Source organism: Heptranchias perlo, chromosome 4 (genome assembly GCF_035084215.1).
Source record: "Heptranchias perlo isolate sHepPer1 chromosome 4, sHepPer1.hap1, whole genome shotgun sequence".
NCBI classification, from domain to species: domain Eukaryota; kingdom Metazoa; phylum Chordata; class Chondrichthyes; order Hexanchiformes; family Hexanchidae; genus Heptranchias; species Heptranchias perlo.
In genome coordinates, this window is record NC_090328.1 from 100,625,908 (window position 1) to 100,650,636 (window position 24,729).

General features: G+C 42.8%; 1 protein-coding gene across 1 annotated transcript in view; it reads left to right on the forward strand.

The window, feature by feature from the left end:
• Positions 1 to 23,868, forward strand: part of saraf (store-operated calcium entry-associated regulatory factor) — a 47,087-nt gene extending 23,219 nt beyond the window's left edge. Inside the window, exons 5-6 of the mRNA XM_067983403.1 lie at positions 17,479 to 17,594; positions 22,414 to 23,868. Of these exons, the coding sequence (XP_067839504.1) occupies positions 17,479 to 17,594; positions 22,414 to 22,439 (142 nt within the window). The 3' untranslated portion in view covers positions 22,440 to 23,868. The remainder of the gene's footprint in view (positions 1 to 17,478; positions 17,595 to 22,413) is intronic.
• The last annotated feature ends 861 nt before the right edge of the window (positions 23,869 to 24,729 follow it).

Consider the following 24,729-nt stretch of genomic DNA (forward strand, 5'->3'; position numbering starts at 1 on the left):
AGCTTATCGAAAATAGTTATATACATTTGACTGCTATCTGTTGCTTTATGTATTCTACTGCATTTAGCCACCAAATCTATTTGCTATACCTCAGTCTCTCTACATAATTGGTCCAAGTTTCTCTGAAGTTGGTAACACTCCTTTTTACCTGTTCAGAGTTTTGCGTCATCAATGAATTTAATACTGCAGGCACCCTGTCCCGTAATCATTCACAAATAGGATTCCCAAAACAGATCCCTGTGGAGTACCAGCATTTTCCATTCATCACCACCCTCTGCCAAACCGCTTCTCAATCCATCTAGACAATTTAATTTGTCAACTATTCCTTGAACTTCAAGCTATTAGACCCACATGAGGAACTTTTGTCAACTGTCTTTGAAAATTCAAGTATGCTACATCTACTGGATTATACTCAATAGTTTAGTTACCTTTGCAAATAATTCCAATGGGTTTCTAGGGAACATAGGAACAGGAGTAGGCCATTCAACCCCTCAAGCCTGTTCAATTGATCTGTCACAGCTGATCTGTTCCTCAACTCTACCTCCTTTTGTTCCATATCCCATGATATCCTTACCAAACAAACCTCAGTCTCGAAAAGACGTAAATTATTACTTCTAAATCCAAGCTGACTGCTCCCGAGGTCACCTCAACTCACCTTGCCCTCTCCCCTGAGTGCATTTCCCTCCCATAACCTTTCCCTCTGTATAAACTCTCCTACCCATGTTCACGGCCATTCCCTCAACCATGCCATCTCACATGGCCTCTCTATTCCCATCATCTCAGTCACAGATAAGACCATCTCTGATCACTTTCTTGTATCCGTCACCACGTGCATCCCCCCTCAGTGTCTGCCCCCGGAAAAAACTCTGCTTGAGGCACTTAAAATGGCACTTTCAAACTCCCTTCTGTCTAGCCTTGGGCTCTTCATTCGCCATGATAATAACCCACTAAAACCCTTACTCTCTTCTACCCTGGTCCCACCCCCATAAGTCCAAAGGGTGCAAACTTGAATGTATATGGTGCACAACTGGGTTAGCCATTCATCGTCAGACCTGGCTGGACCACATCTAGCACTATCAGGCCCTGCTTTCCTCTGCCAGAACTGCTCACTACTTCAAGATCATGCTGGAATGCAAAGATAACTCCTAGCTGCTTTTCTCCACTACCAACAGTCTCCTTAAACCCCTTTCCCCTGCCCCATCCAACAAGTGGGAGGAGTTCATGGACTTCTTTGTCACCAACAATGGGACCATCCGGCTTCTACCGCATCCCTCCCTTCCCCAAACAAGCCAAGCTTCTTCCCTGTCCTAGCCCTGAACATGCATCTTTCTCTATTTTCTCTCCTATCTCCCTTTATGCCCACTCAGAGCTCATCTTGTACATGAGACCTACCTTCTGCTCACTCAATCCTATTCCCACTAAGCTGTTGACCAGCCAACTTCCTTTCCTGGACTCCATGCCAGCTGACATTATAAACTGTTCCCTCTCCTCAGGTACTGTCCATACTCTTTCAAATCTGCCGTTATCACCCCCGCCCCCCCCCCCCCCTCAAAAAATTCCATCTTTGCAAACTACTATCCCATCTTGAACTTCTCTTACTTCTCATAAGACCTTGAATGTGCCCACCTTTCCTGCAACTCTGCGTTTGAGCCTTTCCAATCAGTTTTTGATCCTGCCAGTGAACTGAAATGGTCCTAATCAAAGTCACAAATGATATGCTCCGCGACTGTGATGTGGTGTACTATCCTGCCTCATCCTTATGACGTCTGCAGCCTTTGACATGGTCAATCATGCCCTACTCCTCCAGTGCCTCGGTTGTCTGGTTCTACTCTTATCTGAACACTCATAGCCAGAGCATCCCCTGCAGTGACTTTTCTTCCCGCCCCGTTACTTCTGGAGTCCCCCCAAGAATCTGTTTTTGGCCCCCTCCTATATACTGCCTGAATGACGTCAGGTTCCACATGTATGCTGATGACATCCAGCTGTACCTCACCACCACCACCACCTCCCTCGGTCCCGACACTGCCTGTGTGTTGTCAGACTGTTTGTACAACATCCAGTCTTGAATAAGCTGCAATTTCCTCCAACTAAACATTGCCTTCAGCCTTTTCCCCAAACTCTGTTCCTTTGCCACTGATTTCATCCCCCTCCCCAGCCACTGTCTCAGGCCATCTGCTCCTGAAACCCTCATCTATGCTTTTGTTACCTTCAGACTTGACTATTCCAATGCTTTGCTCGCCAGACTTCATCTTCTACCCTCCATAAACATGAGCTCATCCAAAATTCTGTTGCCCGTATCCTAACCCGCACCAAGCCCTGTTCACCCGTCACCTCTGTGCTCACTGATCTACGTTGGCTCCCAGTCCATCAACGTCTCAAATTTAAAATTCTCATCTTGGTTTTCAAATCCCTCGTAGGCCTCATCCCCCCCACCCCCACCTCAGTAACCTCCTTCAACCCTACAACTGTCAGAGAACTCTGCATTCCTCTAACTCTGGCCTCTTGCACATCCCGTACTCCCTTTACCCCAACAATGGTGGTCATGCTTTCAGCTGTATAGGCCCCCAAGCAATGGAATTCCCTCCCTAAATCTCGCTGTGTCTCCACCTCCCCCTGTAAGACCCTTCTTAAAACCTACCTCTTTGACCAAGCTTTTGGTCACCCCTAATATCTCCTGTGGTTCGGCGTCAATTTTTGTCTGATTACAATGCTGTGATGTGCCTTTGAATGTTTTCCAACATTAAAAGATGCTATATAAATGCAAGTTGTTGTAGATGGTGGCTCTTTAGACATTCATTTATCATATCCTGTAGACTGCCCTCAAGGATTTTCTATGGATGTTAGTCTCACTGGCTATAGTTACCAGATTCATGCCATATTTCTTTTTTGAATATTGGGACTACATTTGCCATCCTCCAGTCTTGGGGTACTTTTCCAATGTTTATGGAGCTCTGAAAAATATCAACCAAAGCATCACTAATGTTCTCTTTAAATTCCTTGATGAATCTAGAACATATCTAATCTGGCTCAGGAGCTTTGTGGATGTTGAATCTTTCCACTTGCTGCAGAAGACATTTCTAACTAACTTCCATTTGTGCTACAGATCGCTGAGTCCTATTTACAGTTGTTTGTGAAAATTAACGTGAAGAATTTCACATGTTCTTTGACTTTCCCACTACTATTAATATAGTTGCATTTTTTGGATCTCTTACTTGCCCCTGTAATTTGTGTCTCTTTCTCTACAGAATTTAAGAACTTAAAGCACACAAGAAGGCCATTCGGTCCATTTGGCCAATTCCTGTGCTAGCCCTACAACTGGAGCCATCTACTGACTCCATATCCCTGCCTTTTCCCCATATAATTTCATTCTTCCTTTTCAAATACTTAGCCAAATGCTTTCTAAATGACATTAGTTTGTACCTCAATCATCACTCGTGGTAAAGCATTCAATGTTCCAATAACCCTCTGGAAAGAAAACTTCTAACTTTTCCCTTCTCACAGTAATCCTGTCTCTGTTAATGATTCACCAACCAGAGGAAACAATCTTTCACTGTATACCCTTGGCCACACAAGTTATTGCTTATGCAATCAGTGACTTTGGACACCGGAAATGAACAGGGAAGCTTAATTCAACAGAACTTATTCACAGATCAAAATGAGACACCATTCCCTGACCAGGTGTGTTGTGGTGGAGCTCCTCTTCCCTAGGTCTGTTCTAAAACACAGTGGATAGCTCAGCCATTTTTATACTTAACTCTTGCCAATTCATTAATGATTATCTCCACTCAAGGATACCTGATATCTGCCGGTATGCTTGAGGCTTTCTGCGACCGGTAGGCACCGCACGGACTGGAGCGCATAATAGACACTGACAATAAAATTATTATTTAATTGGTTTTAGTAATTGAGTTATCATGATGACATGGGTTTCCCAGTCTCATCATTAAAGGAACACATTTATACCTAACCCCTCCCTCCATTTTTTAAATGTAAGGAATCTTACAACACCAGGTTATAGTCCAACTGTTGAACTATAACCTGGTGTTGTAAGATTCCTTACATTTGTCCACCCCAGTCCATCACCGGCATCTCCACATCATCCATTTTTTAAGGGGCTTAACCTTAAAAAAGGATTCCCGATAGCCATTCCTGCATGCCTCTGCTTTCTTAACACAGATACAATTTCGATACTGTTTCCTCTAACAAAGAACATCTGTTTACATACATTTCCTCAAAGCTACAATTATCTCTTAAAAGAACACCTGTTTCTCATCCCAATAAGTTTACACAAACACAGCCCAATAATTGCCTACACGATTAAAGCATATCCTCAATTAGGTGATCAGCTCACACAAACATGACCTAATTAAAGGCGCTGGTGTGTGCAATAGAAAAGAGTCACTTTTAGTTCAGAAGTTCAGTGGCTTCCAACTTGGGCAGGTGTGTCTAACAGCACAAGTGTACTTGTCCAGTGACCGAAATCTCACCTGCTAATACCCTCTCGAATCCTTTCATAATTTCGAAAAACCTCCATTAGATTTACATTTACATTAACCTATCGTGTACCCTTAATCAGACTTAAAATAAAAGGGAGAAACTACAACTGCAAATCCATCTGAAAAAAAGCTCCAGCTTTTCACAACTATAACCTCTTCCCAGTACCCTTTCCAAAGCTGCAACGTCCTCTAGTGGCCAGAATTGCACATAGTACTTCAACGGTAGCCTAAGCAATGTCTTGTACAAATCCAACATCACTTCTTTGTTTTTATATTTAGTGTCCCTACTATGAAGCCCAGAAGCATATTTGCCTGTTCATGGCCCTTTCTACATGCATTCTTATCTTTAAAAGATCTATGTAGTGCTATCTATGCAGTCTTGTCCAGTACGTCAGCCAGAAGCTGTGGGTAATTGGGAATCCAGATATGGCTAAATTCATTTCTGATTAATGCATAAAAAGGAGTAATAGACACTGTTGTTGGGCATGTCATCCTAATACTGATATTTGCATGATGTATGCATGTGTACTTCAACCTTTTTGTGCGTTTGTTGTTAAAATGGTAAGACAAAAAGCAGAGTGCGGGTGTTTTTTGTTCGTTGTGAGGGCTTTACATCCTGAATGGTGACAGATTTAATATACGTGAACTAGATTTATCTGTATTGCGTGTATGTAAGGCGTTTTCTACTAAAATTCGTGCATGTGGCTAAAAGTGTCGCCGTCGCCACACCTATGGCTCGTCAGTAATTTATATTAGACAACACTGATATATGGCATATTTCCTTTCACTGTTCTTTTTGCCAAAATGTGTCTCTTCATATTTCTCTGCATTGAACTGCATTTACCACCCACCTGCTCATTCCCCTGACTTGTCCTCCTGCAGTCTCTTATATTCTTCCTTATAGCCCGCTATGCCCATTAATTTGGTATCATTCTTTATGTGCCTCCAACCAAATCATGGAATAATACAGCAGAGAAGGAGGCCATTCAGCCCATCGTGCCTGTGCCGGCTCTTTGAAAGAGCTATCCAATTAGTCCCACTCCCCTGCCCTTTCCCCATAACCCTGCACATTTTTCCCCTTCAAGTATTTTTCCATTTCTCTTTTGGAAGTTACTATTGAATCTGCTTCCACCACCCTTTCAGGCAGTGCATTCCAGATCACAACAGCTGAATGCGAAAACAATTTCTCCTCATCTCGCCTTTACCTTAAATCTGTGTCCTCTGGTTACCGACCCTTCTGCCAGTGGAAACAGTTTCTCCTTATTTACTCTATCAAAACCCTTTTTGTCTTTGAACACCTCTATTAAATCTCCCCTTAACCTTCTCCGTTCTAAGGAGAACAACCCCAACTTCTCTATTCTTTCCACACAATTTAAATCCCCCATCCTTGGTACCATTCTAGTAAATCTCCTCTGCACCCTTTTTAAGGCCTTGACATCCTTCCTAAAGTTTGGTGCCCAGAATTGGCCACAATATTTCAGCTGATTTATAAAGTTTTAGTATAACTTCCTTGCTTTTGTACTCTATGCCTCTGTTTATAAAGCCAAGGATCCCATATGCTTTTCTAACAGCCTTCTTAACTTGTCCTGCCACCTTCAAAGATTTGTGTACATACACCCCCAGCTCTCTCTGTTCCTGCACCCCATTTAAAATTGTACCAATTAGTTTATAGTGCCTGTCCTCATTATACCTACCAAAATGCATCACATCACACTTCTTTGTGTAAATTTCATCTGCCATGTTTCTGCCTATTTCACCAGTCTGTCTATGACCTCCTGAAGTCTGTTACTATCCTACTCACTGTTTACTACATTTCTGCGTTTCATGTCGTCTGCAAACTTTGAAATTACGCCCTGTATCCCCAAGTCCAGGACATTAATGTATATCGAAAAGAGCAGTGGTCCTAATACCGACCCCTGGGGGAGACCACTGTATACTTCCCTCCAGTCTGAAAAACAACCGTTGATCGCTACCCTGCTTTCTGTCTATTAGCCAATTTTGTATCCACGCTGCCACTGCCCCTTCAATCCTATGGGCTTGAATTTTGCCAATAAGTATTATGTGGTACTTTATCAAAAGCCTTTTGAAAGTCCATATACACAACATCTACTGCACTACCCTCATCAACCCTCTTCATTACTTCATCAAAGAACTCAATCCAAATATATCGCCATTCCTTCTTTGTCGCTGGGTCAAAATCCTGGAACTCCCTTCCTAACAGCACTGTGGGAGAACCTTCACCACACGGACTGCAGCAATTCAAGAAGGCGGCTCACCACCACCTTCTCAAGGGCAATTAGGGATGGGCAATAAATACCGGCCTCGCCAGCGAAGCCCACATCCCATCAACGAATAATAAAAAATCAAGTTAGACAAACACGATTTTCCTTTAACAAATCCGCGCTGGCTGTCATTTGTTAACCTGCATTTTTTCAAGTGACAATTAATTTTGTCTCTTGATTATTGTCTTTAAAAGTTTCCCCACCACTGGCTGGTTAGGCTGACTGTAGTTGCTGGGTTGATCCCTCTCCCTTTTTGGGGAGTATCTCCACCCTTATTCCCTCAGCAACCTGGGTGCATCCCACCTGGACCGGGTGACTTTTCTACTTTGAGTGCTGCCAACCTTTTAAGTACCTCTTTATCTATTTTTATCCTATCCAATTTCTCTACTACTTCCTTTACTGTGACTTTGGTAGCATCCTCTTCTTTAGTGCTCAGTTGGTACCTCAGCCATGCTCTCTGCCTCCACTAGAAAATCTCTTTTATGGTCCCAAATCGGCTCCACCCTTTCTTTGACTACCCTTTTATGTTACCTGCTAATCTATTCTCATACACTCTCTCTGCCCCTTTTATTTCCTTTTTCAGTTCTCCTCTTTCTGTATTCAGCTTGGTTCTTTACTGTAATATGAGTCTGACATTTACTATAAACCTTTTTCTGTTTCATTTTAATCTCTATATCTTTAGTCATCCAGGGAGCTCTAGCTTTGGATGCTCTTCCTTTTCCCCCTCAATGTGTCAAATCATGGAAAACTAAAGAAAACTAAATCTGTGCCAGGGCACAGGTACCTGAGCATACTACTACTCACAACCTGCACTCCATTATACTGTTACTTGTTGCTTTCTATCCCCTAGACATCCCTCTATCCACATAGCTTCATTCCCTTTAATACTATATGCCTTAATTTTTTTAACATTTCTCCTATGTGGCACCTTATTAGATGGTTTCTGAAAATCCAAGTACACATCCATTGCATTCCCCTTAGTTGTACACTTCTGGGTTTCTTAATTTTTTTAAATTAAATTGGTCGAGCACAACCTGCTTTTTACAAATCCCTGCTCGCTATCCCTCATTAGCCTATGTCTCTAAGTGTTCTTTAATTTCATTCTGTATTATGGACTCTATAGCTCTTATGTTCTAAGCTCAGTAAACATAGAAACATAGAAAATAGGAGCAGGAGTAAGCCATTCAGCCCTTTGAACCTGCTCCGCCATTCAACATGAACATGGCTGATCCTCTATCTCAATACCATATTCCCTTTATCTCAGTACGATATTCCCGCTCTCTCCCCATACCCCTTGATGCCTTTTGTATCTAGAAATCTATCTAGCTCCTTCTTAAATATATTCAGTGACTTGGCCTCCACAGCCTTCTGTGGTAGAAAATTCCACAGGTTCACCACCCTCTGAGTGAAGAAATTTCTCCTCATCTCAGTCCTAAATGTCCTACCCTGTATCCTGAGACTGACTGTGACCCCTCGTTCTAAACCCCCCCCTCAGCCAAGGGAAACATCCTCCCTGCATCCAGCCTGTCTAGCCCTGTCAGAATTTTATATGTTTCATTGAGATCCCCTCTCATTTCTTCTAAACTCGAGTGAATACAGGCCGAGTCGACCCAATCTCTCCTCATATGACAGTCCTGCCATCCCGGACATCAGTCTGGTGAACCTTCGCTGCACTCCCTCTATGGCAAGTATATCCTTTCTAGGGTAAGGAAACCAAAACTGCACACAATACTCCAGGTGTGGTCCCACCAAGGCCCTGTATAACTGCAGTAAAACATCCTTGCTCCTGTACTCAGATCCTTTTGCAATGAAGGCCAACATACCATTTGCCTTCCTAACTGCTTGTTGCACCTGCATGTTTGCTTTCAGTGACTGGTGTACAAGGACACCCAGATTCCTTTGTACATCAACATTCCCCATTCTATCACCATTTAAATAGTACTCTGCCTTTCTGTTTTTCCTTCTGAAGTGGATAACTTCACATTTATCCACATTATACTGCATCTGCCCACTCACTCAACTTGTCTAAATCGCCTTGAAGCCTCTTTGCATCCTCCTTACAACTCACAATCCCACCTAGTTTTGTGTTGCCAGCAAACTTGGAAATATTCCATTTGGTTCCCTCATCCAAATCATTGATACAGATTGTGAATAGCTGGAGCCCAAGCACTGATCCCTGCGGTACCCCACTAGTCACTGCCTGCCACCCCGAAAAAGACCCATTTATTCCTACTCTCTGTTTCCTGTCTGTTAACCAATTTTCAATCCATGCCAGTATATTACCACCAATCCCATATGCTTTAATTTTGCACATGAACATCTTACGTGGGACTTTATCAAAGGCCTTCTGATAATCCAAATAAACCACATCTACTGGTTCTTCCTTACCTATTCTACCAGTTACATCCTCAAAAAAACTCCAGTAGGTTTGTCAAACATGATTTCCCTTTCATAAATCCATGTTGACTTTTGTCTAATCCCGCTGATATTTTCTAAATGTCCTGTTATCACATCCTTTATAATAGACTCTATCATTTTCCCTACTACTGATGTTAGGCTCACTGGCCTGTAGTTCCCTGTTTTCTCTCTCCCTCCTTTTTTAAATAGTAGGGTTACAGTTGCCACCCTCCAGTCTGCAGGAACTGTTCCATAATCTATAGAATTTTGGAAGATGACAACTAATGCATCCACTATTTCCATGGCTACCTCTTTTAGTACTCTGGGATGCAAATTATCAGGCCCTGGGGATTTATCGGCTTTCAGTCCCATTAATTTCTCCAGCACTTTTTTTACTAATACTAATTTCCTTTAATTCCTCCTTCTCACTTGTCCCTTGATTCCCTAGCATTTCTGGGAAATTATTTGTGTCCTCTTCCGTGAAGACAGAACCAAAGTATTTGTTTAATTACTCTGCCATTTCCTTGTTCCCCATTATAAGTTCTCCCGTTTCTGACTGTAAGGGACTGACATTTGTCTTCACTAATCTTTTTCTTTTTACATACTTGTAGAAGCTTTTACAGTCCACTTTTATGTTCCTTGCAAGTTTACTCTCAAACTCTAATTTTCCCCTCTTAATCAATCTCTTGGTCCTTTTTTGCTGAATTCTAAACTGCACCCAATCCTCAGGCTTGCTACTTTTTCTGGCAACTTTATATGACTCCTCTTGGATCTAATACTATCTTTAATTTCTTTTGTTAGCCATGGTTGGGCTGCTTTTCTGGTGCAAAAACACAAAAGGAAAGGAATATATAATTGTTGCAATTCATGCATTCATTCCTTAAATGTTAGCCATTGCGTATCCATCGTCAAGCCTTTTAATGACGCTTCCCAATCTATCATAGCCAACTCACTCCTCATACCTTCGTAGTTTCCTTTGTAAAAATGCCCGCAGCTGGCCTGGTTTTCCGATGGGAGCCCCTCCTGCTGATTGAATAGACTGCAGGCACAGGAAAAGCTTGCCGAGAGCCACCTGGAGCACTTGTCTGTATTAGAAAATTTGGCCTGGGAGCAACTCTTGGAAGGCTGCAGCTAGCCTCTAAAAGTGAAATTGTGATGGAAACAGAAAAGTGGAGTACTTAACTCTTATAGCCTTAGTGTAGGAAGTGCACTAAAGGAGGATGGCCCTATTTGGGGCTGAACACCACTCTCCAGTAAAACTCAGCTATTGAAGTCCATAAATCACCCAGGTCCCTTGCACCTGGCTGCATATAGAGGTTTGCTACTCATTTCTTGTGGGATCCATCAAGGATGGAGTAAGCCTATGATGGAAACTCCCACATCCTCTGAGGTATGATTTCAAGCATTGTGCACATCTATTGTTCATCTGCACACACTCATTGTACCAAGGCTACAAGGCACACATCTCTTACCATACAACCATAGAAAAGATACAGCACAGAAGAGGGGTATTCGGCCAATCATGTCCGCGCCAGCTCGAAGAACAACCAGGTGCCCATTCTAATCCTACCTTCCAGCACCCGGTCCATAGCCCTGCAGCTTACAGCACTTTAGGTGCAGGTCCAGGTACTTTTTAAAAGAGTTGAGGGTCCCTGCCTCTACCACCAATTCGAGCAGCGAATTCCATGCACCCACCACCCTCTGGGTAAAAAGGTTTTTGCTCATGTCCCCTCTAATCCTTCCGCCAATCAGCTTAAATCTATGTCCTCTAGTTCTTGAACTCTCCGCTAGGGGGAACAGGTACTTCCTGTCTACTCTATCTAGGCCCCTCATAATTTTGTACACCTCAATCAAGTCTCCCCTCAGCCTCCTCTGCTCTAAGGAAACAACCCCAGCCTATCCCATCTCTCCTCGTAGCTGCAATTTTCAAGCCTTTTACAGATTGAGATGGTGGATGTGGGGCAGCAAACACGAACCCTGCTGTTCTGTTGGGGATTTCTCAGTAGGGGCAGCGGCCATCGATGCAAGTTAATCCCAGTTTCCCAAGAGCCATCCATCTTGTCCTTTTCTTCTATTTGTTCTCAGGATCCAAGTGACACGGGTAAGGACGCATTTATTGCCCATTCCTAATTGCCCTGAGAAGGTGATGGCGAGTCTCATTCTCGAACTGCTGCAGTCCTCGTGGTGATGGTGCTGGGTAGAGAATTCTAGGATTTTGACTGAGTGAGGATGGAGGAATGATTGTATATATCAAAGTTAGAATGGTGTGTGACTTGGAGGTGATGTGTTCCCATTACACTGGTGCTCTCATCATTCTCACTGGTAAAGGTCAGGGGACTGGGAGTTGTCGAAATAAGCTTGATGGGTTGCTGCAGTGCATCCTGTCGATAATACATACCACAGCTTGCTGGTGATGGAGAAGGTGGATATTGAGTCTAATGGTGGGGCACTGATCAAGCAGACTGCTCTGTCCTCAATGATTTCTTCTTCCAAAAATGCAGCCAGCATATGCTGCTGCTTACTGGTGTATCATGGTTGCTTTTTGGATAATTCCCACTGATGTGGCCAGATGCTATCTGTACCTGGATTGATTGCAAACCCTTTCTTTCCATGTAAGCCATAGGATTGATATGTGGAACCCTGAAGCCCACTTGGGAGGGTTAACTTATACATGAGGGAAAGTGATGATAGTGTTGCCCCTTTTAAATGCAGACTGCCTGACTGTCCCTGGGGTGCTTTTGGAAATACATAGTAGTTACAACACGGAAACAGGCCAGTTGGCCCTACCAGTCCATATTGGTGTTTGCCCTTCACATGCGCAAGGATCTGGGAGTATGAAAGTTTCATGCTGTTCATTCTACAGGAAGAGCCATGCCTGTTTCAGATGTTATTCGCTGGTCATTTGCAGCTGATGGTGAACCTGTGTGGCAGCCTATTTTGTGAGATTGAGGCAGTGAAGACAGATCTCCTCTGACATGTCCAGGTGCATGTCTGTAAACATAGATCCTGGAGTAGCGCTGAGTGCAGACAGAACACCTAAGGTGGCATAGGACCTGCATTTGGCAGCCCTTTGTGTACTGCTCTTACCTATTTGAAGCATACATCAAGTTTGGAACCTGGCAAAGAAAGCACTTCTAAATGTCTGCAGCAATCAAGATTACAGGAGGAAAGCACTGACAACTTTAAAAAAAACAATTAAAAAATGGCAAAATAACTAATGTCTGAGCCAAAATGCAGCAGGATCCCCAATGTGTGCATTTGAACGGAGCAATTGGCTTGCCGTGGGCAGTCCCTCGCCCACCATAGGGAAGTTTGGGTGAAGGACCTAATTTTATAAATACGAGGCCCATGCATGTTGATAGTGCGGCCACATTTCACCTGTTAGGAAATCATTTCTTTACCGCTGCCTGCACGTCTCTGTGCCCCATGTGCAACCTCAGAAAATTCATCCTTTAGTGTTCTCACAATCGATGCAAGCCAAACTGGTCTGTAGTTTCCTATCTGATCTCTTGGCTCTTTTTTCCCAACAGGGACAATTTCTCTCTCCATCCTTCTTCATTATTCTGTGGCAGATACCAGCTGGGCCTGGTGAATTTTCTGCTTTTAGTCCCATTATCTTTTTTAATGCAGTTTTCCTTTGGATATTTATCTCTGGTTTTGGGTCTCCCACATCCTCCTCAGATACTTTTACACCTTTGTCCCACTGTCACCTTTCTCTGTAAACACTAAGGCAAAATATGCATCTCCACCATTCTCTCACTCTCAAGTACAAGATGGTCCCATTCATCTCGATGTGGCTCCAACCCTTTGACTATCGCTTTACTCCTTATGTCCCTGTAAAAGCCCTTGCTATTTCAGCAACAACAGCTTGCATTTATATAATGTCTTTAATGTAAAAAAACGTCCCAAGTGCTTTTCTTTTTCTTTGGGATGCGGGTAACGTTGTCACGGCCGTATTTATTGCCCATTTCTAGTAGCCCTGAGAAGGTGATGGCAAAGGAGGTTGACCAAAAGCTTGCTCAAGAGATGGGTTTTATGAAGGGTCTTAAAGGAGGAGAGTGAGAGGCAGAACGGTTTAGGGAAGGAATTGCAGATAGTAGGACCTAGTCGGCTGAATCATGGCTGGTAATGGTGGAACAAAGGGAGGCAGGGATGCTCAAGACGCTGAGGTTAGAAAACAAAGAGTTTTAGTGGGGTGAGGGTTGTAGGACTGCAATGGGTTACTGAGATAGGGAGGGACGAGGCCATGGAGGGATTCGCACACAAGTATGGAAATTTTAATTTTGGGGACTGGTAGCCAAAGTAGATAGGGCTGATGGCTGAATGGGTGTTGGTGTTGGTATAGGATAGGACACATACAGCAGAGTTTTTGATGAGCTGAGACTGAGAGAAGATAGAAGAGAGGATATTTAGGAAAAAGACTAGGGATGGAGCTTGGAGGGGCGCAGTACACGATAAGGATTTCAGAGAGGCAAAAGGTGGAACAATATGAAGTGCTTGAAGGAGGAGAAGGTGCCAGAGGACCACTGGGAAAAGCCACGGTTTGACTTGGTGTTGTGCCGTGCTTCTAGCGGGTGGGCGATCGTGACTCCTGTGGAGTCGGAGGAGGACTTTTGATCCTCCTGGCTCCACAGGATGGTTTTTTACTAAAAACATTTTTTTAAACTTACCTGACGTTGGCGGCCACGGGGGCTGCTGAAGAATCCTGAGCGGAGCAGGCCCAACTAATTGCTGGCAAATTTCTCGATTGGGTTCTTCAATAGGTATTCAAGGGGCCTAACACTGGTTTTAGGCGTCAGCTTAGGACGCTGCTGAATTGTCAGCGTTGCGGCCATTTCACACCTGAAAAATTGGTGCAACACATACCAGTTTCTACCCCTACAGATTTTATACACTGCTGGGCAAGGCTCATGGCTTTAATGGAACTATGATGAGTGAATGTGCCGTCTCCCTCTTTTTGCACACCTCCTTGCAAAAATTTCAAATGTTTGTGGAAGGTAAACTAACTTTAATCAAGGAGATTGTATTGAAGAGATCAAAAAAAGATATAAAGGCACTTAGATAGAAAGGGGGGAGATAATTGATAAACTACCCAAACTTAGAGAGGATAAAACTGCTGGTCCGGATGGATTGCATCCGTGCATGTTAAAAGAAGTTAGGGAAGAGATAACAGAGGCACTATTACATATATATAAAAATTAATTAGAAAAGGGAATATTTCCAGAAGACTGGTGGATAGCTAATGTTATTCCTATATTTTAAAAGGGTGATCGTTCCCTGGACTGGTTCTATTGACCAGTTTTTTTTTATTCGTTCGTGGGGTGTGGGCGTTGCTGGCGAGGCCAGCATTTATTGCCCATCCCTAATTGCCCTTGAGAAGGTGGTGGTGAGCCTCCTTCTTGAACCACTGCAGTCCGTGTGGTGAAGGTTCTCCCACAGTGCTGTTAGGAAGGGAGTTCCAGGATTTTAACCCAGCGACAATGAAGGAACAGCGATATATTTCCAAGTCGGGATGGTGTGTGACTTGGAGGGGACCGTGCAGGTGGTGTTGTTCCCATGTGCCTGCTGTCCTTGTCCTTCTAGGTGGTAGAGGTTACGGGTTTGGGAGGTGCTGTCGAAGAAGCCTTGGCAAGTTGCTGCAGTGCATCCTGTGCAACCACAGCCGGTGGTGAAGGGAGTGAATGTTTAGGGTGGTGGATGGGATGCCAATTAAGCGGGCTGCTTTGTCTTGGATGGTGTCAAGCTTCTTGAGTGTTGTTGGAGCTGCACTCATCCAGGCAAGTGGAGAGTATTCCATCACACTCCTGACTTATGCCTTGTAGATGGTGGAAAGGCTTTGAGGAGTCAGGAGGTGAGTCACTCGCCACAGAATACCCAGCCTCTGACCTGCTCTTGTAGCCACAGTATTTATGTGGCTAGTCCAGTTAAGTTTCTGGTCAATGGTGACCCCCAGGATGTTGATGGGGGGATTTGGGGATGGTAATGCCATTGAATGTCAAGGGGAGATGGTTAGATTCTGTCTTGTTGGAGATGGTCATTGCCTGGCACTTGTCTGGCTCGAATGTTACTTGCCACTTATCAGCCCAAGTCTGGATGTTGTCCAGGTCTTGCTGCATGCGGACATGGACTGCTTCATTATCTGAGGGGTTGCAAATGTAACTGAACACTGTGCAATCATCAGCGAACATCCCCATTTCTGACCTTATGTTGGAGGGAAGGTAATTGATGAAGCAACTGAAGATGGTTGGGCCTAGGACACTGCCCTGAGGAACTCCTGCAGCAATGTCCTGGGGCTGAGATGATTGGCCTCCAACAACCACTACCATCTGTCTTTGTGCTAGGTATGACTTCAGCCACTGGAGAGTTTTCCCCCTGATTCCCATTGACTTCAATTTTATAAGGGCTCCTTGGTGCCACACTCGGTCAAATGCTGCCTTGATGTCAAGGGCAGTCACTCTCACTTCACCTCTGGAATTCAGCTCTTTTGTCCATGTTTGGACCAAGGCTGTAATGAGGTCTGGAGCCGAGTGGTCCTGTTGGAACCCAAACTGAGCATCGGTGAGCAGGTTATTGGTGAGTAAGTGCCGCTTGATAGTACTATTGACGACACCTTCCATCACTTTGCTGATGATTGAGAGTAGGCTGATGGGGCGGTAATTGGCCGGATTGGATTTGTCCTGCTTTTTGTGGACAGGACATACCTGGGCAATTTTCCACATTGTCTGGTAGATGCCAATGTTGTAGCTGTACTGGAACAGTTTGGCTAGAGGTGCGGCTAGTTCTGGAGCACAAGTCTTCAACACCACTGCCGGGATGTTGTCAGGGCCCATAGCCTTTGCTGTATCCAGTGCACTAAGCCGTTTCTTGATATCATATGGAGTGAATCGAATTGGCTGAAGACTGGCTTCTGTGATGGTGGAATATCGGGAGGAGGCCGATAGACCAGTTAGCTTAACATCAGTGGTAGGAAAGATAATGGAATCCTTACTCAAAGATGTAATAGGAAAACATAATAATGAATAGCATGGATTTCAAAAGGAAATGTCATGCCTGACCAACCTTATTGAATTCTTTGAAGAATAACAGAAAGAGTAGACAAGGGTAGTGCAGTAAATGTAACATATTTGGATTTTCAAAAGGCCTTCGATAAGGTATCGCAAGGTAGACTCATGACTAAGGTCAGAGCATGTGGGGTTAGTTGACAAGTAGCAGAATAGATAGCAAGCTTGCTACAAAACAGAAAACATAGAGTAGGGGTTGAAGGTAATTACTCAGACTGGCAAAAGGTGGAAAGTGGTATTTCACAAGGATCGATGCTGGGACCACTGTTGTTCACGATTTACATAAACGATTTGGACTCAGGTATTGGAAATACAATTTCAAAATTTGGGGACGACACCAAATTGGGGGTATAGTTAACTCTGAGGAGGACTGCAACAAAATACAGGAAGACAAAATGGGCATGTAATTGGCAAATGAATTTCAATATAGGTAAGTGTTAGGTATTACATTTTGGTAGGGAGCACATAATACTTGGATAATAAGGCTCTAAAAGAGGAGCAGAGGGATTTGGGGATACAGATACACAAATCACTAAAAGTAACAACACAGGTTAATAAGGCTATAAAATAGCAAACCAAGCACTGGAATTCATTTTTCGAGGGTTAGAATTAAAAAGCAGAGAAGTTATGTTAAATTTGTATAGAACCTTGGTTAGACCACATTTGGAGTACTGTGCACAGTTCTGGTCCCAATATTATAAAGAGTACATAGAGGCACTGGAGAAGGTACAAAAAAGATTTACTAGAATGACACCAGAATTGAGGGGTTATATCTATCAGGAAAGATTGAACAGGCTGGGCTTTCTCTAGAAAAGAGAAGACTTAGGGGTGACCTGATAGAGGTCTTTGAGATTATGAAAAGGTTTTATAGGGTTGATGTGGAGAAGATATTTTCACTTGCAGGGGAGACCAGAACTAGGGGCCTTTAATATAAGATAGCCCCAAATATCCTATAGGGAATTCAGTAGAAACTTCTTTATCCAGAGAGTGTTTAGATTGTGGAACTCGCTACCACAAGGAGTAGTTGTGGAGATTAGCATAGATGCATTTAAGGGGAAGCTAGATAAACACATGAGGGGTAAAGAAATAGAAGGATATGATGATAGGGTTGGATAAAGTAGGAAGGGAGGAGGTTCTTGTGGAGCATAAACACCGGCATGGATCTGTTGGGTCGATTGGCCTATTTCTGTGCTTTACGTTCTATGTAATAAGTAATGATGTTCTTGAATCTTATCCCTTCAGATCACAGCCAAGCACTTCATCTTATCCATTCACCCAGGATTATTCTGCATATCACCCACAGCAAAGACAGGAGACTAATTGGAAGCCTGAAAGCACAGGAACCAGAACAGCTTCAGGTAAACATGGTTTCCTCTCAAACATGATGTAGACAAAGCTGCAGTGTTTCTCACTGGTTTTGCTGCTTTTCATTTTTCTCAGTTGTGCCCAAAATGTCCTTTTATGTGCATTCCAGTATTTGGTTGTCCATTTGTAATATTGTAACCCTCTGGGCAGAATAACTTGCAAAGTAGAACTGAGGTTTACTTTGTATGCTGAGTCAGAGCAGTAACAAAGTACAAGATGGGTTTACTTTACCCCTATATAACAAACTGCTTCTTACCTGAATGCATCATACATGCAAAGTTTGAATTTTTCATTCAATGTCTTCCTTTTGAGGCAGCACTGGGTCTGCTGCTGGAGAAATAGCAGGGAGGCGAGTCCTGTGAGGATTTGAGAGTATCTTTGCTTTTTCCAAAACTTCAAAACAAACTGGAGATTGACTTCTCAAAGCTTTATTTCGGGCAAGTTTCACATTTAAACTATTAACAACTGGTCCTTTTCCTTTCGTTAACCTGTTATACAGCGCATGTGATTAACAGCACCAGTGGTTTCTTTTGTTCCCAGCACAAAACAAAGTATTTATTTTTCTCAATGGAAAGCTTTAGTAGTAGTTTAGTTTTTTTAAATGATTTAAACCTTCCTGGAAAATGAATTTGAATTATTGGATTCCTCCTGCTGTCCATGTCAATCGTGGCAATGTCCTCCTTTTTATTTGGCTCCAAATGCAGTTAAAAATACTTCTGCAAAAAACAATGAATTGTTCTTGCAGCTTAAAGGTGTTTTTTTGTACAAGAAACTAGAAAGTTGTATTAATTAAGATTTTTTTGATTGTTATGTTTGTGGAAAATTGTGTACAGTGAAACCTGTAAATTAGGGACACCTAAGGGACTTGCATAAGGTGTCCTTCATTTGCAGGTGTCCCTATTTTCAAAATGGTCACTGTATGTACAGTAAATTGTTTGGGACAGTCTATGAGTGTCCCTTTTGTACAGGTTTGACTATATTATAAATCAGTAAACACACTAATAATGCACTGGGTGCTTTAAAGGCAGGAACCGGCATAAAAGAGAAAGTGGTAGGATGGTGCCTGCCTGTTGAAAAGGGGTTACATGCAAGTTGGGGCAGGAGACTGATAGGTGGGAATTTGATGAAGGGCACTCCTGATAATTTCAAAAGGGCCAAGGGCAGGTCCTGGCAGGACCTTCCCCTCCAATGCTCCCAGACCCCTGACTCTCAGGCTGTTTCCCTCTTTGTCCTACCCTTCCCTTCTATCAGTTTCCCTCAGAGGTTTTGTTTTCAACTTATATTTCTAAAAAAAAATGAGGGTGCGGAACAACAACAACTTGCCTTTATAGAGTGCCTTTAACATAGTAAATCGCCCCAAGACACTTCACAGGAGTGATTTTCAAACAAAATTTGACACCGAGCCACATAAAGAGATAGGTTTTGAGGAGCGTCTTAAAGGAGGAGAGAGAGGTAGTGACGTTTAGGGAGAAAATTCCAGAGCTTAGGGACGAGGCAACTGAAGGTACAGCAGCCAAAGGTGGAACAATTAAAATCGGGGCAGCGCAAGAGGCAAGAATTGGAGGTGTGCAGAGATATGTGAGGGTTTTAGGGCTGGAGGAGGTTACAGAGATAGGGAGGGGTAAGGCTATGGAGGGTTGAAAACACAGATGAGAATTTTAAAATCGAAGTGTTGCCGGACCGCGAGCCAGTGTAGCTCAGCAAGCACAGGGGTGATGGGTGAACGGGACTTAGTGCGAGTTAGGATACGGGCAGCATAGTCTTGGATGAGCTCAAGTTTATGGAGGGTGGAGGATGGGAAGCCAAGAGAACATTGGAATAGTTAAGTCTATAGGTAACAAAGACGTGGATGAGGGGTTCAGCAGCAGATGAGCTGAGATAGGGGTGGAGACAGGCGATGTTACAGAGGTGGACTTGGTGATGGAGTGGATATGGGATCGGAAACTCGTCTCAGGGTCGTAAATGATGCAGAGGTTGCGAGCAGTCTGGTTCAGCCTCGGACAGTGGCCAGGAACACTGATGGAGTGGGTGGCGGAGACCGAAGACAATGTTTGACTTTCTTTTTGCCTGTCTTTCTGGCTCAATCTCTTAGGTGTCAGCAATTAGAATATTTACATTTTCGAACTGTCAACAAAGCGTGGGTGAGATAATTCAAAAGGAGTTGAATTTTCTGTTTGCTTCAAAATTCAACTTTTTTAAAAATTAGAATGAGGAAAGTCTCTCTCTGCTTAATATGCTTTCTAAAGTTTATTGAATACAAAACAAAAGCTACACACGCATTCTCTCACACAAAGTTTTTTTTAAAAAAACACTTAAATAAACTTTGCCTGACTAAAGCTTTTGAAATTTGACCCCTAGCTTTTCTTCAAATAATTTTGAAAAATAACTGAGCAGAAACTGCTAGAAGCTTAAAAAAAATCTATCAGTACTACTGACTGATACTGATGCACCCTGAGAAAATAGAAACACTGCACCACTTGCATCCAACTAATAGAATCACAGCTCTAAGAAAAAATGTCAAGTCCAAGCACAGGCTTTAGGGAGAGGCTGAGGAGAAACTGTTTCCACTGGCAGAAGGGTCAGCAACTAGCAGACACAGATTTAAGATGATTGGCAAAAGAACCAGAGGCAAGATGAGGAGAAATCTTTTTGTGCAGCGAGTTGTTATGATCTGGATTGCACTGCCTGAAAGGGTGGTGGAAGCAGATTCAATAATAACTTTCAGAAGGGAATTGGATAAATATTTGAAAGGGTAAAATTTGCAGGGTAATGGGGAAAGGGCAAGGGAGTGTGGGACTAATTGTATAGCTCTTCCAAAGAGGAGCCGAATGGCTTCTTGTGCTGTATCATTCTATGATCAGAAATTTTAGCTATTGAGGAAAAAAATGGCAGCTAAAACTTTTTCCGGAAAGCATTTTGAATGATTAGCGGGGAAAAGATAATACGGCACCGCAGGGCTGTGTTAAAGGCTGCCATGACAGGTCATTTATCAGATTAACATTGAAAACCCTTTAACCTAAAGAGGGTTGCAGAAAATGTATCAGGCAAGTGTGGACATTTTAAACATTGGAATTTCCAGAGAAAATGTTTAAATAACAGTGTTCAATGGAATGTGTGACTCGTACCAATTTTAATATATTATGGATTCCATGAGATTTGTTACATCTCTCTTGTTACAGTATAATAATGTTTTTGTGACTTTAGTGATGCCTAGAGCTAATGCCTAATGTGTAATGGTAATGCCTGCTTCTATTAATAGATAACATTCATGCCTGCTGTATAGTCTTCCCATTACTGTGGTGCGAGTTGCCCAGTTCCACCTGCTATTTTGGCACAACTAAAAGACACTGGGGTCGAGATCCTAGTGTAAGTGCTGCAATGCACCTACCAGGGACTTGCACACCTAGCCCAGCCAACGTATGTGGGGTCGGGGGAAGCCAGCTTATTCAAATATTGCTATTGGGGGCTTGCGCCACTGTGGGCGCATCTTGGACACCTGCCAGACGGGGAAGCCACAGAATGCGGCGGAGGCTGCCCATGCTGGGTAGGGGATGGGGGGGGAGAAGTAGAAATGGAAATGTCGTAATATGACCCATCTGCCTCCTTTATAACTGGGCTGAAAAAGTCTTACAAATCTTCAAAATCTTGAGGTCCAGGCCAAGTCCCTGCTGTAGCTGGTCCACCTCCTTTCACTTGGCATAGCAGCTACTGCGGTTCCGCTAGGCCAGGAAACATGAAATCCCCCACCTGGAAGCCCTCTTCCTCTTGGGCCACACATCCTCTGATGCGGGTGAGCTTGTTTGGGGTGGAAGGAGCCCCAGGTATTAGGATGGTATGAGAAAGGAAAAGATCATTTCGGTCCTTCTGCTTTCCAGCCCCAGAATTTCAAACTGAATACACAGTTCATTCCACAGAAAGAACGAACTAACTTACATTTATATAACGCCTTTCATGACCTCAGGATCTCCTAAAGCACTTAACAGCCAATGAAGTACTTTTGAAGTGTAGCCATTGTTGTGATGTAGGGAAACACCGCAGCCAATTTGTGCACAGCAAGGTCCCACAAACAATAATGTGATAATGACTAGATAATCTGTTTTTTAGTGATGTCGATTGAGGGATAAATATTGGCCAGAACACCAGAGATAACTCACCTGGTCCTCTTCGAATAGCACCACGGGGTCTTTTATGTACACCTGAGCGGGCAGACGGGGCCTCGGTTTAACATCTCGTCCGAAAGACAGCGCCTCAGACAGTGCAGCGATCCCTCAGTGCACTGGAGTCAGCCTAGATTATGTGCTCAAGTTTCTGGAGTGGGACTTGAACCCACACCTGACTCAGAGGCAAGCGTTCTACCACTGAACCACGGCTGATACCATGCATCCTCTAGGAACTGCAGGTAGTGCACCCACCTCCATTCATAGTATGTTACCGAAATCTTGGTGATAACTGACCCCTGTACAGTTAGATATGTCATAAATTCATGACTGAAACTTGAATTGCCAGAGGAAGTGAAGAATGGGAACTTCCTGGATACAGTCAAGAAACCACACAAATTACCCAGCTAGTCTTTTTAATACTTGTTTAGGATATTGCAGGTTATTTTACTCAGCAGAATAAATTCAAAATGATAAATGAGGCATGTAACTTTTCTGCTGTTCTGAGCAGGCTGTGTGGTGTGCTTTAATTTATCCTATTATCCAAATCCACAAAAACAATAGCATATATAGAATTCAGTTACAAACACATTGTGCTTAATCATTCTCTGCACATTAAAGAGATCGAATTAGGTTCTCACTTTTGCTTTGACAGGTTTTGGTGGGACAAAAAGAAGATGAAGAAATGAAAATTGCAAGAAATGTGTGAAGATTTGGTTGTACAATTGTTCAAACGTTGCTGCTTTAGTCTGACCGTTCAATGTGATGATGTGGCATTATGTGTAAACAAGAGAGGTTCTTGCACAGTTGAATAGTTTTAGAATTTTCATTCTGTTGACTTTTTATGTAAACTTCCAACTACTGTATTCAGAACCTGATAATAATGAGGGTGTACTACAGAATGTGAGAACTATTCATATATGTATGAGCATTTGAGTCAAGCAGTGAAGTTCTGCTAATTAATTGCAGTCAGTCTGCAATAATTTATTATAAATTTAAAGGAAGAAAATATTCTGTAATCTAAGGTATACTTTCAATACCTCCTCTCTCCCACACACGTAAATATTCTGGAGGGGTGGTGGGGGAAGACGGAACAAAAATCATTTGTTGAAACTAATGGTGTTTATGGTAAGTTTTCAATTTGCCATCTCAGCTATCACTCTCACCATCAGGTGTTGCACTAAGAATGTCCCTCTGTAGCTGTTTAGGAAATGCTGTGTATTGGCAAGTTAAATAACTGAATATTGTTTGGTATGGAGACGGCATCTGACAGTTAAAAATTCAGATTTGGCTCGGTTTGCAGCAGGACCTGCTCAATATTTAATTTTACTTTTCCAAGACGAGGTCATGTGCTGACTCATGGGATTTCCTATGGATCCACCCACTGATTTACTCCAGTCACAGCTCCGTGCCCCCGCTTCTGTCCCTGTTGGCCTTCTTTTCTTTCAAGCAGTAACAAATTCCCCTCTGCTCTGCACAAGGGTATGGAGTGTATTTACATGAGTTCTTTAAAGGCACAGGAAGCTCAATGTTCCAATACACAGGGATGTTCTTTATTTAGTTACACTGTTTTCAAACTTTAAAATGTAAAACAAGTGACTGAATAATTAAATGCTTGTCCTCATATCCTCCACCTGCTGCTGGAGTCAGCCTGGCTGCTAGAAGGGATGTGAGGGAAGAATCATGGAACATAGGAATTGCTAGACGATAAAAGACCATGGTCCATCTAGTTCGCCATCTACCAGCCTGATACTCACATGATACAACGATAATAGAGTTGTTAACTAATCAATCATAGCAATCGATCTCTATCAATTAGCCTATAATAGACCCAGAAATGACACTAGGAAAACCCCAGTGATGGAGAGCTTTGGGAACCATAGGTCCAAATTACCATTTTTGTTTGCCTTTGACTTGTTGACTTTGACGTCTCCATGTGACCCACTTCCATTCCCCAAGATAAAAGTTCTACACAGTAGGTCATCTTTCTTTCGTTCTGATGTGCATAGAAACATAAAATTAATAGTGATGGAGACAGTAGTGCTGCTCAATTTATAACTAAAATGTTCAGCCACTTCCTCAATAAAATTCTGACTCTTTTCTCTGTGAATATACAGCTTGCAATCATTTTATGCTTTTCTTTCCCTCTAGTATCTTGTGCACATTTTAAAAGATGTTGAAAAGGCACAATAGTTGGTTATTATTATTGCTGTGATTAGAACTATTTGGTAGTGTGGAGCGTAAACACTGACACATACTGTGACCTTGTTGTAATTTCTGCTGACTGAGTGAGTTATGTTTGCAATATGTTTTTTAAAAATTCAAGTAAGTACTAAAAAAACAAAAACTTGTATTTATATAATCCTTTATTGCATTTGTCAGAAACATTTCAGAGCACTTCTTAAACAATAACAATTTTAATGGGTTTGTAGAAGGATGGGAGTTTTTTTATTATTTGTACTCAGGATGTGGTGGCAAGTGTGTATTTTTTTGCTCATCCTGAATTACTCAGACAAGGTGGGACTTCTTTTGGTGATGGTGCTCGCACAATGGTATTATGTATGGAATTCCAGGATATTGACCTAGCAGCAATGAAGGAACGGTACAAAAGGAAGGAAGTTATGTTGAACCTTTATAAAACACTTGGTTCAGCCACAACTGGAGTATTCTGTCCAATTCTGGGCACTGCCCTTTAGGGAGGATGTGAAGGTTTTAGAGAGGGTGCAGAAAAGATTTACTAGACTTGTTCCAGGCATGAGGGACATCAGTTATGTGGATAGACTGGCGAAGCTGGAGTGGTTCTCCTGAGAGCAGAGAAGGTTAAGAGGAGATATGACAAGTGTTCAAGATCATGAAGCGTTTAGATAAAGTAAATAAGGAGAGACTGTTCCCATTGGCAGAAGGGTCGAGAACCAGAGGACACAGATTTAAGAAGATTGGCAAAAGTACCAAAGGCGACATGAGGAAAACC